The sequence below is a fragment of the Andrena cerasifolii genome, chromosome 15 (genome assembly GCF_050908995.1).
Source record: "Andrena cerasifolii isolate SP2316 chromosome 15, iyAndCera1_principal, whole genome shotgun sequence".
Taxonomy (NCBI): Eukaryota; Metazoa; Arthropoda; class Insecta; order Hymenoptera; family Andrenidae; genus Andrena; species Andrena cerasifolii.
In genome coordinates, this window is record NC_135132.1 from 10,990,586 (window position 1) to 11,006,814 (window position 16,229).

Sequence of the window (16,229 nt, forward strand, 5' to 3'; positions counted from 1 at the left end):
AGTAGTGCTTTAATGCGAAGATTTTTTAAAACCACTCTGCGTGGAAGGATCTTTTTAGGTGTTTCTTTTAGCATGTCTTTTATATGTGATTTGGAATAGGAAGGAGTAAGTAGTGCTCGTTAAATAAAAAAACTCTTTTACCACTTAGCTGCAATTTATTCAAATAAGTGAAATGCAATACAATGAAATGTTACAAGTGTAACTGGGTAATTTGGCTGAAGCAGTATCTTGTGCAAATTTCATATCAATGAACACAGTCGAAAATGCAGCCGGTTTAACGTCTTTTATGTAAAAATTCCTTACCTGTAAAGCAGAAATATACACGATTAATAATCACTCTAGTTACAGTATGTGAGATTAGTTACATCGTATCGGCACACTCTAAACTCTAAACATGACACACATATACAAGCACGCAAACACGCACAGCATTTCAACAGATTTCAGAGTAGGTAGTTGCTGAATTGGCCGCTGCTCGTGACGCACCCAACGTTACCGACTTATTCTAAAATAAGATTACAGTGCTACGAGTGGTAGGAATTAATATTAAATCTTACCGGAAACATAAAATCTAAAACGACTAATTTCAATCAACATGTTGCACAATAAAATTATTCCCTTTACTAATATATTTTCATACGTGACAAAATGTTGTAACGTTTCTCCCATTTTAAATAATAGACAAGTCAAGTTACTAAAAATATTTTTCTTCTTACAGGTTTTAACTTCGGAATATTTCGACGGAATGATGGAAGCCTTGATAGTAATCACAAGAAAATAGTGACTTTATATACCTTATACTTTATTGTAACACTGTAAAGGCCTTTTATGCAAATAAAATGAAAGAAACTTGGAACAAACTGTATTATTATTCAGAAATACCTTTTACATATTCCTATCCAAATTTCAAATATCTATGGTATTTCCTTAAGAATACCATAGATTTCCTTTGTTAATAAGTCGATATTGAAGAAAATTTTGCAACTAGTGCCCATGGAATACTATTCAGAAATTACAAGCTTCGAGTCTTTCAAAAGCATCACATAAACCGAGAACTGTTTAAAGGCCCATGAAAGGCATAGCTCTTGTTTGCTACTTTAAGGCGATGCCTTCGAAGCTGAAATTCAGAATACCTCTTTTCGCTTCATGTTCTCCTGATACCTGGGCCAAAATCTGGCAAAAATTTTCAGAATGCACAAAATTGGGCTATGTACTAGGAGAACATGACGCCGAAAGAGGTGGCACAAAGTAATGTCTCCGGAGAGAGAATCGAGGATGCCTTCGCAGCTGAAATTCAGAATACCTCTTTTCGCTTCATGTTCTCCTGATACCTGGGCCAAAATCTGGCAAAAATTTTCAGAATGCACAAAATTGGGCTTTGTAACAGGAGAACATGACGTCGAAAGAGGTGGCACAAAGTAATGTCTCCGGAGAGAGAATCGAGGATGCCTTCGCAGCTGAAATTCAGAATACCTCTTTTCGCTTCATGTTCTCCTGATACCTGGGCCAAAATCTGGCAAAAATTTTCAGAATGCACAAAATTGGGCTATGTACTAGGAGAACATGACGTCGAAAGAGGTGGCACAAAGTAATGTCTCCGGAGAGAGAATCGAGGATGCCTTCGCAGCTGAAATTCAGAATACCTCTTTTCGCTTCATGTTCTCCTGATACCTGGGCCAAAATCTGGCAAAAATTTTCAGAATGCACAAAATTGGGCTTTGTAACAGGAGAACATGACGTCGAAAGAGGTGGCACAAAGTAATGTCTCCGGAGAGAGAATCGAGGATGCCTTCGCAGCAGAAATTCAGAATACCTCTTTTCGCTTCATGTTCTCCTGATACCTGGGCCAAAATCTGGCAAAAATTTTCAGAATGCACAAAATTGGGCTTTGTAACAGGAGAACATGACGTCGAAAGAGGTGGCACAAAGTAATGTCTCCGGAGAGAGAATCGAGGATGCCTTCGCAGCTGAAATTCAGAATACCTCTTTTCGCTTCATGTTCTCCTGATACCTGGGCCAAAATCTGGCAAAAATTTTCAGAATGCACAAAATTGGGCTTTGTAACAGGAGAACATGACGTCGAAAGAGGTGGCACAAAGTAATGTCTCCGGAGAGAGAATCGAGGATGCCTTCGCAGCTGAAATTCAGAATACCTCTTTTCGCTTCATGTTCTCCTGATACCTGGGCCAAAATCTGGCAAAAATTTTCAGAATGCACAAAATTGGGCTTTGTAACAGGAGAACATGACGTCGAAAGAGGTGGCACAAAGTAATGTCTCCGGAGAGAGAATCGAGGATGCCTTCGCAGCTGAAATTCAGAATACCTCTTTTCGCTTCATGTTCTCCTGATACCTGGGCCAAAATCTGGCAAAAATTTTCAGAATGCACAAAATTGGGCTTTGTAACAGGAGAACATGACGTCGAAAGAGGTGGCACAAAGTAATGTCTCCGGAGAGAGAATCGAGGATGCCTTCGCAGCTGAAATTCAGAATACCTCCTTTCGCTTCATGTTCTCCTGATACCTGGGCCAAAATCTGGCAAAAATTTTCAGAATGCACAAAATTGGGCTATGTACTAGGAGAACATGACGTCGAAAGAGGTGGCACAAAGTAATGTCTCCGGAGAGAGAATCGAGGATGCCTTCGCAGCTGAAATTCAGAATACCTCTCTTCGCTTCATGTTCTCCTGATACCTGGGCCAAAATCTGGCAAAAATTTTCAGAATGCACAAAATTGGGCTTTGTAACAGGAGAACATGACGTCGAAAGAGGTGGCACAAAGTAATGTCTCCGGAGAGAGAATCGAGGATGCCTTCGCAGCTGAAATTCAGAATACCTCTTTTCGCTTCATGTTCTCCTGATACCTGGGCCAAAATCTGGCAAAAATTTTCAGAATGCACAAAATTGGGCTTTGTAACAGGAGAACATGACGTCGAAAGAGGTGGCACAAAGTAATGTCTCCGGAGAGAGAATCGAGGATGCCTTCGCAGCAGAAATTCAGAATACCTCTTTTCGCTTCATGTTCTCCTGATACCTGGGCCAAAATCTGGCAAAAATTTTCAGAATGCACAAAATTGGGCTTTGTAACAGGAGAACATGACGTCGAAAGAGGTGGCACAAAGTAATGTCTCCGGAGAGAGAATCGAGGATGCCTTCGCAGCTGAAATTCAGAATACCTCTTTTCGCTTCATGTTCTCCTGATACCTGGGCCAAAATCTGGCAAAAATTTTCAGAATGCACAAAATTGGGCTTTGTAACAGGAGAACATGACGTCGAAAGAGGTGGCACAAAGTAATGTCTCCGGAGAGAGAATCGAGGATGCCTTCGCAGCTGAAATTCAGAATACCTCCTTTCGCTTCATGTTCTCCTGATACCTGGGCCAAAATCTGGCAAAAATTTTCAGAATGCACAAAATTGGGCTTTGTAACAGGAGAACATGACGTCGAAAGAGGTGGCACAAAGTAATGTCTCCGGAGAGAGAATCGAGGATGCCTTCGCAGCTGAAATTCAGAATACCTCTTTTCGCTTCATGTTCTCCTGATACCTGGGCCAAAATCTGGCAAAAATTTTCAGAATGCACAAAATTGGGCTTTGTAACAGGAGAACATGACGTCGAAAGAGGTGGCACAAAGTAATGTCTCCGGAGAGAGAATCGAGGATGCCTTCGCAGCTGAAATTCAGAATACCTCTTTTCGCTTCATGTTCTCCTGATACCTGGGCCAAAATCTGGCAAAAATTTTCAGAATGCACAAAATTGGGCTATGTACTAGGAGAACATGACGTCGAAAGAGGTGGCACAAAGTAATGTCTCCGGAGAGAGAATTGAGGATGCCTTCGCAGCTGAAATTCAGAATACCTCCTTTCGCTTCATGTTCTCCTGATACCTGGGCCAAAATCTGGCAAAAATTTTCAGAATGCACAAAATTGGGCTATGTACTAGGAGAACATGACGTCGAAAGAGGTGGCACAAAGTAATGTCTCCGGAGAGAGAATTGAGGATGCCTTCGCAGCTGAAATTCAGAATACCTCTCTTCGCTTCATGTTCTCCTGATACCTGGGCCAAAATCTGGCAAAAATTTTCAGAATGCACAAAATTGGGCTTTGTAACAGGAGAACATGACGTCGAAAGAGGTGGCACAAAGTAATGTCTCCGGAGAGAGAATCGAGGATGCCTTCGCAGCTGAAATTCAGAATACCTCTTTTCGCTTCATGTTCTCCTGATACCTGGGCCAAAATCTGGCAAAAATTTTCAGAATGCACAAAATTGGGCTTTGTAACAGGAGAACATGACGTCGAAAGAGGTGGCACAAAGTAATGTCTCCGGAGAGAGAATCGAGGATGCCTTCGCAGCTGAAATTCAGAATACCTCTTTTCGCTTCATGTTCTCCTGATACCTGGGCCAAAATCTGGCAAAAATTTTCAGAATGCACAAAATTGGGCTTTGTAACAGGAGAACATGACGTCGAAAGAGGTGGCACAAAGTAATGTCTCCGGAGAGAGAATCGAGGATGCCTTCGCAGCTGAAATTCAGAATACCTCTTTTCGCTTCATGTTCTCCTGATACCTGGGCCAAAATCTGGCAAAAATTTTCAGAATGCACAAAATTGGGCTATGTACTAGGAGAACATGACGTCGAAAGAGGTGGCACAAAGTAATGTCTCCGGAGAGAGAATTGAGGATGCCTTCGCAGCTGAAATTCAGAATACCTCCTTTCGCTTCATGTTCTCCTGATACCTGGGCCAAAATCTGGCAAAAATTTTCAGAATGCACAAAATTGGGCTATGTACTAGGAGAACATGACGTCGAAAGAGGTGGCACAAAGTAATGTCTCCGGAGAGAGAATTGAGGATGCCTTCGCAGCTGAAATTCAGAATACCTCTCTTCGCTTCATGTTCTCCTGATACCTGGGCCAAAATCTGGCAAAAATTTTCAGAATGCACAAAATTGGGCTTTGTAACAGGAGAACATGACGTCGAAAGAGGTGGCACAAAGTAATGTCTCCGGAGAGAGAATCGAGGATGCCTTCGCAGCTGAAATTCAGAATACCTCTTTTCGCTTCATGTTCTCCTGATACCTGGGCCAAAATCTGGCAAAAATTTTCAGAATGCACAAAATTGGGCTTTGTAACAGGAGAACATGACGTCGAAAGAGGTGGCACAAAGTAATGTCTCCGGAGAGAGAATCGAGGATGCCTTCGCAGCTGAAATTCAGAATACCTCTTTTCGCTTCATGTTCTCCTGATACCTGGGCCAAAATCTGGCAAAAATTTTCAGAATGCACAAAATTGGGCTTTGTAACAGGAGAACATGACGTCGAAAGAGGTGGCACAAAGTAATGTCTCCGGAGAGAGAATCGAGGATGCCTTCGCAGCTGAAATTCAGAATACCTCCTTTCGCTTCATGTTCTCCTGATACCTGGGCCAAAATCTGGCAAAAATTTTCAGAATGCACAAAATTGGGCTATGTACTAGGAGAACATGACGTCGAAAGAGGTGGCACAAAGTAATGTCTCCGGAGAGAGAATCGAGGATGCCTTCGCAGCTGAAATTCAGAATACCTCTCTTCGCTTCATGTTCTCCTGATACCTGGGCCAAAATCTGGCAAAAATTTTCAGAATGCACAAAATTGGGCTTTGTAACAGGAGAACATGACGTCGAAAGAGGTGGCACAAAGTAATGTCTCCGGAGAGAGAATCGAGGATGCCTTCGCAGCTGAAATTCAGAATACCTCTTTTCGCTTCATGTTCTCCTGATACCTGGGCCAAAATCTGGCAAAAATTTTCAGAATGCACAAAATTGGGCTTTGTAACAGGAGAACATGACGTCGAAAGAGGTGGCACAAAGTAATGTCTCCGGAGAGAGAATCGAGGATGCCTTCGCAGCAGAAATTCAGAATACCTCTTTTCGCTTCATGTTCTCCTGATACCTGGGCCAAAATCTGGCAAAAATTTTCAGAATGCACAAAATTGGGCTTTGTAACAGGAGAACATGACGTCGAAAGAGGTGGCACAAAGTAATGTCTCCGGAGAGAGAATCGAGGATGCCTTCGCAGCTGAAATTCAGAATACCTCTCTTCGCTTCATGTTCTCCTGATACCTGGGCCAAAATCTGGCAAAAATTTTCAGAATGCACAAAATTGGGCTTTGTAACAGGAGAACATGACGTCGAAAGAGGTGGCACAAAGTAATGTCTCCGGAGAGAGAATCGAGGATGCCTTCGCAGCTGAAATTCAGAATACCTCTTTTCGCTTCATGTTCTCCTGATACCTGGGCCAAAATCTGGCAAAAATTTTCAGAATGCACAAAATTGGGCTATGTACTAGGAGAACATGACGTCGAAAGAGGTGGCACAAAGTAATGTCTCCGGAGAGAGAATTGAGGATGCCTTCGCAGCTGAAATTCAGAATACCTCCTTTCGCTTCATGTTCTCCTGATACCTGGGCCAAAATCTGGCAAAAATTTTCAGAATGCACAAAATTGGGCTATGTACTAGGAGAACATGACGTCGAAAGAGGTGGCACAAAGTAATGTCTCCGGAGAGAGAATTGAGGATGCCTTCGCAGCTGAAATTCAGAATACCTCTCTTCGCTTCATGTTCTCCTGATACCTGGGCCAAAATCTGGCAAAAATTTTCAGAATGCACAAAATTGGGCTTTGTAACAGGAGAACATGACGTCGAAAGAGGTGGCACAAAGTAATGTCTCCGGAGAGAGAATCGAGGATGCCTTCGCAGCTGAAATTCAGAATACCTCTTTTCGCTTCATGTTCTCCTGATACCTGGGCCAAAATCTGGCAAAAATTTTCAGAATGCACAAAATTGGGCTTTGTAACAGGAGAACATGACGTCGAAAGAGGTGGCACAAAGTAATGTCTCCGGAGAGAGAATCGAGGATGCCTTCGCAGCTGAAATTCAGAATACCTCTTTTCGCTTCATGTTCTCCTGATACCTGGGCCAAAATCTGGCAAAAATTTTCAGAATGCACAAAATTGGGCTTTGTAACAGGAGAACATGACGTCGAAAGAGGTGGCACAAAGTAATGTCTCCGGAGAGAGAATCGAGGATGCCTTCGCAGCTGAAATTCAGAATACCTCTTTTCGCTTCATGTTCTCCTGATACCTGGGCCAAAATCTGGCAAAAATTTTCAGAATGCACAAAATTGGGCTATGTACTAGGAGAACATGACGTCGAAAGAGGTGGCACAAAGTAATGTCTCCGGAGAGAGAATTGAGGATGCCTTCGCAGCTGAAATTCAGAATACCTCCTTTCGCTTCATGTTCTCCTGATACCTGGGCCAAAATCTGGCAAAAATTTTCAGAATGCACAAAATTGGGCTATGTACTAGGAGAACATGACGTCGAAAGAGGTGGCACAAAGTAATGTCTCCGGAGAGAGAATCGAGGATGCCTTCGCAGCTGAAATTCAGAATACCTCTCTTCGCTTCATGTTCTCCTGATACCTGGGCCAAAATCTGGCAAAAATTTTCAGAATGCACAAAATTGGGCTTTGTAACAGGAGAACATGACGTCGAAAGAGGTGGCACAAAGTAATGTCTCCGGAGAGAGAATCGAGGATGCCTTCGCAGCTGAAATTCAGAATACCTCTTTTCGCTTCATGTTCTCCTGATACCTGGGCCAAAATCTGGCAAAAATTTTCAGAATGCACAAAATTGGGCTTTGTAACAGGAGAACATGACGTCGAAAGAGGTGGCACAAAGTAATGTCTCCGGAGAGAGAATCGAGGATGCCTTCGCAGCTGAAATTCAGAATACCTCTTTTCGCTTCATGTTCTCCTGATACCTGGGCCAAAATCTGGCAAAAATTTTCAGAATGCACAAAATTGGGCTTTGTAACAGGAGAACATGACGTCGAAAGAGGTGGCACAAAGTAATGTCTCCGGAGAGAGAATCGAGGATGCCTTCGCAGCTGAAATTCAGAATACCTCCTTTCGCTTCATGTTCTCCTGATACCTGGGCCAAAATCTGGCAAAAATTTTCAGAATGCACAAAATTGGGCTATGTACTAGGAGAACATGACGTCGAAAGAGGTGGCACAAAGTAATGTCTCCGGAGAGAGAATCGAGGATGCCTTCGCAGCTGAAATTCAGAATACCTCTCTTCGCTTCATGTTCTCCTGATACCTGGGCCAAAATCTGGCAAAAATTTTCAGAATGCACAAAATTGGGCTTTGTAACAGGAGAACATGACGTCGAAAGAGGTGGCACAAAGTAATGTCTCCGGAGAGAGAATCGAGGATGCCTTCGCAGCTGAAATTCAGAATACCTCTTTTCGCTTCATGTTCTCCTGATACCTGGGCCAAAATCTGGCAAAAATTTTCAGAATGCACAAAATTGGGCTTTGTAACAGGAGAACATGACGTCGAAAGAGGTGGCACAAAGTAATGTCTCCGGAGAGAGAATCGAGGATGCCTTCGCAGCAGAAATTCAGAATACCTCTTTTCGCTTCATGTTCTCCTGATACCTGGGCCAAAATCTGGCAAAAATTTTCAGAATGCACAAAATTGGGCTTTGTAACAGGAGAACATGACGTCGAAAGAGGTGGCACAAAGTAATGTCTCCGGAGAGAGAATCGAGGATGCCTTCGCAGCTGAAATTCAGAATACCTCTCTTCGCTTCATGTTCTCCTGATACCTGGGCCAAAATCTGGCAAAAATTTTCAGAATGCACAAAATTGGGCTTTGTAACAGGAGAACATGACGTCGAAAGAGGTGGCACAAAGTAATGTCTCCGGAGAGAGAATCGAGGATGCCTTCGCAGCTGAAATTCAGAATACCTCTTTTCGCTTCATGTTCTCCTGATACCTGGGCCAAAATCTGGCAAAAATTTTCAGAATGCACAAAATTGGGCTATGTACTAGGAGAACATGACGTCGAAAGAGGTGGCACAAAGTAATGTCTCCGGAGAGAGAATCGAGGATGCCTTCGCAGCTGAAATTCAGAATACCTCTCTTCGCTTCATGTTCTCCTGATACCTGGGCCAAAATCTGGCAAAAATTTTCAGAATGCACAAAATTGGGCTTTGTAACAGGAGAACATGACGTCGAAAGAGGTGGCACAAAGTAATGTCTCCGGAGAGAGAATCGAGGATGCCTTCGCAGCTGAAATTCAGAATACCTCTTTTCGCTTCATGTTCTCCTGATACCTGGGCCAAAATCTGGCAAAAATTTTCAGAATGCACAAAATTGGGCTATGTACTAGGAGAACATGACGTCGAAAGAGGTGGCACAAATAGAAAATCAGGTTTTTGCCGAATTTCTCCTATACTAGGGGATGAAAAATTTTGAAAAAAATCAGAGGCATTTCTGTTATCGGGGCACATATTATAGAATTGTTTCAGATTTTTAAATTGACAAACCAAGCTGTGAAAAATAAAAAACTACGAAAAAATCGGTTTTTAATTTTTTTAACTGCGGCGCAACTAATTGAAAAATCTGAAAAAAATTCAGGACAATAGTAACAATCATACGTACTTACAGTAAAAATATAATTATAGTGCCAAGCCTGCTTCGATACACAATCGGCATTTTTCATCATTTTTTGGCGTTTTTTATTTTTCACAGCTTGGTTTTTCAATTTAAAAATCTGAAAAAAATTCAGGACAATAGTAACAATCATACGTACTTACAGTAAAAATATATTTATAGTGCCAAAACTGCTTCGATGCACAATCGGCATTTTTCAGCATTTTATGGCGTTTTTTATTTTTCAGAGCTTGGTTTTTCAATTGAAAAATCTGCAAAAAATTCAGGACAATAGTAACAATCATACGTACTTACAGTAAAAATATAATTAAAGTGCCAAAACTGCTTCGATGCACAATCGCCATTTTTCAGCATTTTATGGCGTTTTTTATTTTTCAGAGCTTGGTTTTTCAATTGAAAAATCTGCAAAAAATTCAGGACAATAGTAACAATCATACGTACTTACAGTAAAAATATAATTATAGTGCCAAGCCTGCTTCGATACACAATCGGCATTTTTCAGCATTTTATGGCGTTTTTTATTTTTCAGAGCTTGGTTTTTCAATTGAAAAATCTGCAAAAAATTCAGGACAATAGTAACAATCATACGTACTTACAGTAAAAATATATTTATAGTGCCAAAACTGCTTCGATGCACAATCGGCATTTTTCAGCATTTTATGGCGTTTTTTATTTTTCAGAGCTTGGTTTTTCAATTGAAAAATCTGCAAAAAATTCAGGACAATAGTAACAATCATACGTACTTACAGTAAAAATATAATTAAAGTGCCAAAACTGCTTCGATGCACAATCGCCATTTTTCAGCATTTTATGGCGTTTTTTATTTTTCAGAGCTTGGTTTTTCAATTGAAAAATCTGCAAAAAATTCAGGACAATAGTAACAATCATACGTACTTACAGTAAAAATATAATTATAGTGCCAAGACTGCTTCGATGCACAATCGCCATTTTTCAGCATTTTATGGCGTTTTTTATTTTTCAGAGCTTGGTTTTTCAATTGAAAAATCTGCAAAAAATTCAGGACAATAGTAACAATCATACGTACTTACAGTAAAAATATAATTAAAGTGCCAAAACTGCTTCGATGCACAATCGGCATTTTTCAGCATTTTATGGCGTTTTTTATTTTTCAGAGCTTGGTTTTTCAATTGAAAAATCTGCAAAAAATTCAGGACAATAGTAACAATCATACGTACTTACAGTAAAAATATAATTATAGTGCCAAGCCTGCTTCGATACAAATCGGCATTTTTCATCATTTTTTGGCGTTTTTTATTTTTCACAGCTTGGTTTTTCAATTTAAAAATCTGAAAAAAATTCAGGACAATAGTAACAATCATACGTACTTACAGTAAAAATATAATTATAGTGCCAAGACTGCTTCGATGCACAATCGGCATTTTTCAGCATTTTATGGCGTTTTTTATTTTTCACAGCTTGGTTTTTCAATTTAAAAATCTGAAACAATTCTCTAATATGTGCCCCGATAACAGAAATGTCTCTGATTTTTTTCAAAATTTTTCATGCCCTAGTATAGGAGAAATTCGGCAAAAACCTGAGTTCCTATTTTAGCCCTTTACTACCCTCCGGGTGGAGATACGAAGTTGAAATTTGCCACAAATGTTTCTTTTTTAATAAGCTTTCGAATGATTCATCGTGAGTCGAATTCGGTTCAAGGGCACATTTGACCATCTTAACCGGCTATACTTAACCTTTAGTATACCTCTTTCCACTTCATGTTCTCCTGATATATTGGCCAAAATCTGGCGAAAATTTTCAGAATGCACAAAATTGGGCTTTGTAACAGGAGAACATGACGTCGAAAGAGGTGGCACTAAGTAACGTCTTCGCCATTATGCACTTTTCCATGCCAAAGATTTTGAAAAATTAAATGTGGAAGAACGCTCTTCAGAAATTCACCGCTTAAAGGGCCGATTATTGAAAGAAGCGGCAGAATCATTAGCAAAGGTAAGTTATTTTAATTTAGTTCCAAGAGCATTATATGATTATAGGATTGTCTCGTCCAATCAGGCGCGATCAGTGCACTCAAAATAATTTAGAGGGATACAAACTTGTTTGTGTCACAACTGATGGCGCTCCTGCCATGGTTGGCAAGTATATAGGATTTGTCGGCCGCCTCCGAACTAAGTTAAAAAAATTAGCAGTTCCTCATGACATTACGGCTATACATTGCGCCATTCACCAACAAAATTTATGCAGTAAGCATCTGGAAATAGATAATGTTATGTCTGTGGTTGTTCGAGTCACAAACTATATTCGAACAAATGGCTTAAAACGCAGACAGTTTAGAACATTCTTAGAAGACCTGCATTCTGAATATGGTGACTTGCCATTTTATACGGAGGTGCGATGGCTCAGCCGCGGGAAATTGCTTGACACTTTTATATGTAAATATACTGGTCATACATATGTATTCTTTCAAAAAATATTGTCAAATAAATAATTCTATGCGTGGTGTATGCGTCAATATTATCAGTATCAGTGGCTCTGTTAATTTTGATCGGTAAGTTACAAAACGTTTAAGAAATAGCGAAACAAATTTTTGTACACATGAAATTTCTCGCTATACGTCATACATCTGAGCAAAGCTGGTTGCTAGCTTTAATGGGCATCCGACTCCTCACTCACGAACACTCCCCACCACGGCACTGTTGCTCATAAAGGCGTGGCCTAGCGCTTTACGATGCTCTTTCCACAAACGGCCGAAAATTTTTGCCCGGCGGGCATTTAGCTGTGCACGCCTGAATTGTATAATTACATCTAGAGAAATGGTTGCTTAGATACAAAAAAAAAATACAAGCCGCCCCCTGTCCCTCCCGCTTTTGCCACAGATCGCAAACCTGAATAGAGAGCAGTGCATGTAAATATATGTACTTATGTGAAAAGATCGAATAGTATATTGTATCGTACATATCGCGTAATCGGTGATAAATAAAGATATGAATCCAGAGAGCCCGAATCAAGAGTCTGGAGGATCAGAAAATAAATTGGTGCTGACGTGGAGGTTCATTAAAACCTATCGGAAGATAATATTCGCGATAGTGTGGCCAATAATTCTGTTACCATTAATTCTGACCAACAATATTACGGTACTTGGAAAGATAGATACATAAATAGATTTTTCTTCTTTGTTTTTTCTAAATAAATGTAATTTAGGAGCACTGTTGCATGATATCCGTAGGAAACGAGATGCGGGTATACGGTACTACTGATGGCTGGCTACTGGATATCAGAATGTTTTCCTATGGCGGTTACTTCGCTTCTCCCGGTGGTGCTGTTCCCAGCGTTTGGAATACTAAGCACAGGGGACACTGTCAGATGCTACATGAACGATACTATAATGGTTTTCATAGGAGGTCTGGTTCTCGCGATAACTATCGAGCACTCGAAACTCCACCAGAGAATCGCCCTCGCAGTAATGAAGACTGTTGGCTGCACCCATGGCAAATTACTCGCCGGTTTCTGCACCGTAACCACGTTTATATCGATGTGGGTTTCCAATACCGCGGCCACCGCCATGATGGTACCAATCATATTTGCGGTGCTGGAGGAACTGGAACAGGTTTGCAATAGCAAACTAAATTAATATTTACTTAACTCTGTTGGTGTAAATCCGAAATTCGTTGTCGTAATCGATTTTACAGGCTGGCCTGAGTCGTGTCTTTGACAAGATGCCAGTGAGCCCAGAGAACCCAGACCAAGAGCCGTAAGTAATAGAAATGAATAAACCAATACGATGTTATATGTGCGTCGAATGAAGAAGGTTTACGCGTTTTATCGCATGTTGTTGCGGGAAATGTTAGTGAACTAAAACCAACGAAGGTAACCAAGGCTTACTTAATGGCGGCGGCGTATTGCGCAACGTTTGGCGGCACAGGAACTTTCGTCGGCACAGGCACCAACCTCACCTTCAAGGGTATCTTCGAAACCACTTTCCCTGCTGCCGGTGGCCTTAATTTCACGCAATGGATGATTGCCGCGTTCCCGCAGATGGTCATCAATGCCAGCCTCACGTGGCTTTATCTCCGTATAGTTTTTTTGGGATTATTCAGGCCGAATAGCAAGGACGCGCAACTAGCAAGCATTGGTGCCGAAGGAGAAGCAATTACGAATCGGGTAGATAGTAGATATCTACCATAATACATCCATTTGCTCCATTTGCTCCATTTGTCCAGGTGATACAGCAGCGATACAAGGAATTGGGTAATACTACGTTTCATGAAATTGCAGTCGCTTGCCTTTTCCTCACCTGTGTAATGTTATGGATACTCCGAAAACCCGGCTTCATGCCCGGATGGTCCGAAGCAATAACGGACATGTTAAATATCTTTCCACGTGATTCCCAATTTCAATCTAAATACAATTCTATTTCTACCTTCTAATCCATTCCACTCGATTGATCTTTAACAGAGATATTCGGGATTCCATGCCTGTTATATTCATCTGTATCCTGATGTTTTTCATTCCGAAAAATCCAAGTTTCATTTACAGTTGCAGCAGAGACTGTAAGTAGATCAGCGTGGCCACAGTCTTCTTCTATTTTTTTTCTCGCACTGTTTCGCACACGAAATAAAATACTTGTACGGCACTCTACGTAGCCACCAAAAGGCCAGAAACATCTTCAGAGGGTTTGATCACGTGGAACGTAATCCAGAGTAAGATGCCTTGGAGCCTCATGTTCCTTCTCGGCGGTGGATTCGCGATATCCAAAGGTAGCGTCGCTTCTTGTTTAGCAAAAAGGGTTGGAGGTGCCATGGCACCCCTACGACGCTTCAACCCTATTGCGATTCTGATCATCATCTCCATATTCATCGGCTCTATCACGGAATTCACTTCGAACGTGGGTATCGCGAACATAACTCTACCCGTTATTGCTCAAATGGTAAGAATTCATTTGGTTGACGTGTTTAATTTCACCCTCGTCGCTCCGCTTCTTAATGGTTTCTCTGTTTCTTACAGTGCGTTGCCATGGAGATGCATCCACTGTACTTGATGATACCATCAACCTTAATGTGCTCCTATTCCTTCCGATTACCCGTTGGTACACCGCCGAACGCGATCATAACGATCGTCGGCCGGATTCCAACTAAATGGCTAATGATCGGAGGATGCGGCCCTTCCACCTACGCTCTTGTGGTCCAAAGCATTTGTTTTCTCACTTGGGGCACGTACGTGTACGATATCAAGGAATTTCCGGCATGGGCTAGAGGCATTCAATCAAACACTACCAACTCTAGATGCGACTGAGTCCAAATGTATTCCTTTATTTCATACATTTCGCATCAACAGAATCTTCAGGCTATTTAATATCCAGAAATATAAAATCTCGGATCAATCTCGTATCCCGCTCGGTCCACAGGTACTCGGTACCCTTATTACCCTCGTTACTATTTGCAACGATTGACGCCGTCGTGGCAGGTGGTAAATCAGATCTTTACGTGGCTAGATTGGTTGCATTTTTGACACGGCTGATTCAATCTTTTTCGGATTCGAATTAATTTCCTGTTGCTCTAATCTGCGGTGCCTCAACATGGTGGATAGGACACCGTTAAAGCTTGCAGTTTTCTTCTTAGCGCTGCCCTTTGGAGTACTTTCACCTATTCTACGAACCGGCAATCTTGGCGATGACATTTCATCCATGAAATCAAAGTCTGACTTTTCTTCCGTCCTGGAAACATCAACATCGTAAGAAGAGAGGAGAAAGCAGCATAGAGATTAGAGAATTAACATTTACTTGTATTCCTGTGAGCCGCTATCTTGCTGTCGATTGCTCGACAGTATAGGAGATGGTCCTCTTCTACCCGGACACTTCCACTCCAGTTCCAAAACTCTATTCTTAACTTCGAGGGATTCGATCAATGTCAATACATCGCCGGGTTTCAATGCCCACTCATTCTGTACGAACGGAAGAAAACACAGATAGGAGCTATGATATACGAGGGATCCAATTAATTCCTTACTTTTCCATGCGATTCATATTTCTCGTCGTCGGAACATTCTACCATCCATTCCTCTTCGTTGCGATCCATCTTGTTTCTCTTATAGGATATAGGACATGCAGTATGCAGTTTCCAGTACTGTCCGCCAGCGGTCGTGACGTCACCAAACAAAGATGGCCGCAGAGAGTAGGTCGGTTTTAGTCGATTAAGTGATAATAATGAAGCATTCTATAAATGACATGTGTGGTTATACAATTTCAACACCTTCACGACACAATTTTGTCGAAGGTGAAAGAGTTTTAAATGCAGATCATATCATTTTTTTGCGTCAGGAAAAGTGTCAGCAATGACTGTATTTAATTCATCGCATTTTATTTGCAAACGTCGAATTTAAAAAGTGATCCACATGAGATTCAGTAATCCAGTGATCGATTTCTGCTCCTGGGAAAAATCTTACATGTAAAATGCTCTTACAAAGCTGGATTAAGTTAGAAATGTAAGCACAGTGTGGTTGTTTTCTTCCACCTAGGGCTGCCATCCGTCCGGGTTTCCCCGGATTTGTCCACTTTTTTTTTGGGGCATCCGGGGACGTCCGTGGGGATTCTACTTGCACCTAACAAGAGAATAAATAAAGTTGTTATTACTGGAAACAAGAGATCAGCTTTGTACGAGCTGAGATATGATGATTTTGATGTTACCTTTTTTAAATAGTAATGTTTAATCAATCAAATTGATATTTTTTTATAACAGAGAATTAATTACTTTACGAATTAATTGA

The 16,229-nt window shown here is 41.2% G+C and overlaps 3 protein-coding genes across 9 annotated transcripts; 1 reads left to right on the forward strand and 2 right to left on the reverse strand.

Moving 5' to 3' along the window:
- Positions 1 to 159: 159 nt before the first annotated feature.
- LOC143376798 (uncharacterized) lies at positions 160 to 12,369 on the reverse strand. 7 transcript variants are annotated; one of them, XR_013087157.1, is made up of 11 exons: positions 11,564 to 12,369; positions 10,842 to 10,949; positions 10,541 to 10,648; positions 10,390 to 10,497; positions 10,239 to 10,346; positions 10,088 to 10,195; positions 9,933 to 10,044; positions 9,786 to 9,893; positions 9,635 to 9,742; positions 9,484 to 9,591; positions 160 to 303 (listed from the first exon to the last, which is right to left on the reverse strand). XR_013087157.1 is itself a non-coding variant. In XM_076827474.1 (10 exons), the coding sequence occupies exons 3-10, from the start codon at positions 10,899 to 10,901 to the stop codon at positions 160 to 162; spliced, it is 852 nt and encodes a 283-aa protein (XP_076683589.1). In that variant the 5' UTR covers positions 10,902 to 10,949; positions 11,564 to 11,718; positions 11,843 to 12,369. The 7 variants fall into 7 exon arrangements, 6 of the variants coding, with proteins under 6 accessions (XP_076683589.1, XP_076683591.1, XP_076683592.1 ...); XM_076827474.1 differs by lacking the exons at positions 9,635 to 9,742; positions 9,786 to 9,893 and having other exon boundaries at positions 9,937 to 10,044; positions 11,564 to 11,718; positions 11,843 to 12,369; XM_076827476.1 differs by lacking the exons at positions 9,635 to 9,742; positions 9,786 to 9,893 and adding an exon at positions 10,692 to 10,798 and having other exon boundaries at positions 9,937 to 10,044.
- An 82-nt stretch (positions 12,370 to 12,451) lies between these two features.
- Positions 12,452 to 14,759, forward strand: LOC143377099 (protein I'm not dead yet). The gene is made up of 8 exons (XM_076828020.1): positions 12,452 to 12,601; positions 12,694 to 13,074; positions 13,157 to 13,218; positions 13,316 to 13,628; positions 13,688 to 13,830; positions 13,923 to 14,017; positions 14,111 to 14,394; positions 14,472 to 14,759. The coding sequence occupies exons 1-8, from the start codon at positions 12,452 to 12,454 to the stop codon at positions 14,757 to 14,759; spliced, it is 1,716 nt and encodes a 571-aa protein (XP_076684135.1).
- Pa1 (PTIP binding protein Pa1) lies at positions 14,753 to 16,004 on the reverse strand. The gene is made up of 4 exons (XM_076827479.1): positions 15,909 to 16,004; positions 15,473 to 15,679; positions 15,247 to 15,407; positions 14,753 to 15,180 (listed from the first exon to the last, which is right to left on the reverse strand). Exons 1-4 carry the CDS (start codon positions 15,987 to 15,989, stop codon positions 14,955 to 14,957), a joined length of 675 nt encoding a protein of 224 aa, XP_076683594.1. The 5' UTR covers positions 15,990 to 16,004; the 3' UTR covers positions 14,753 to 14,954.
- Between the last annotated feature and the right edge of the window lie 225 nt (positions 16,005 to 16,229).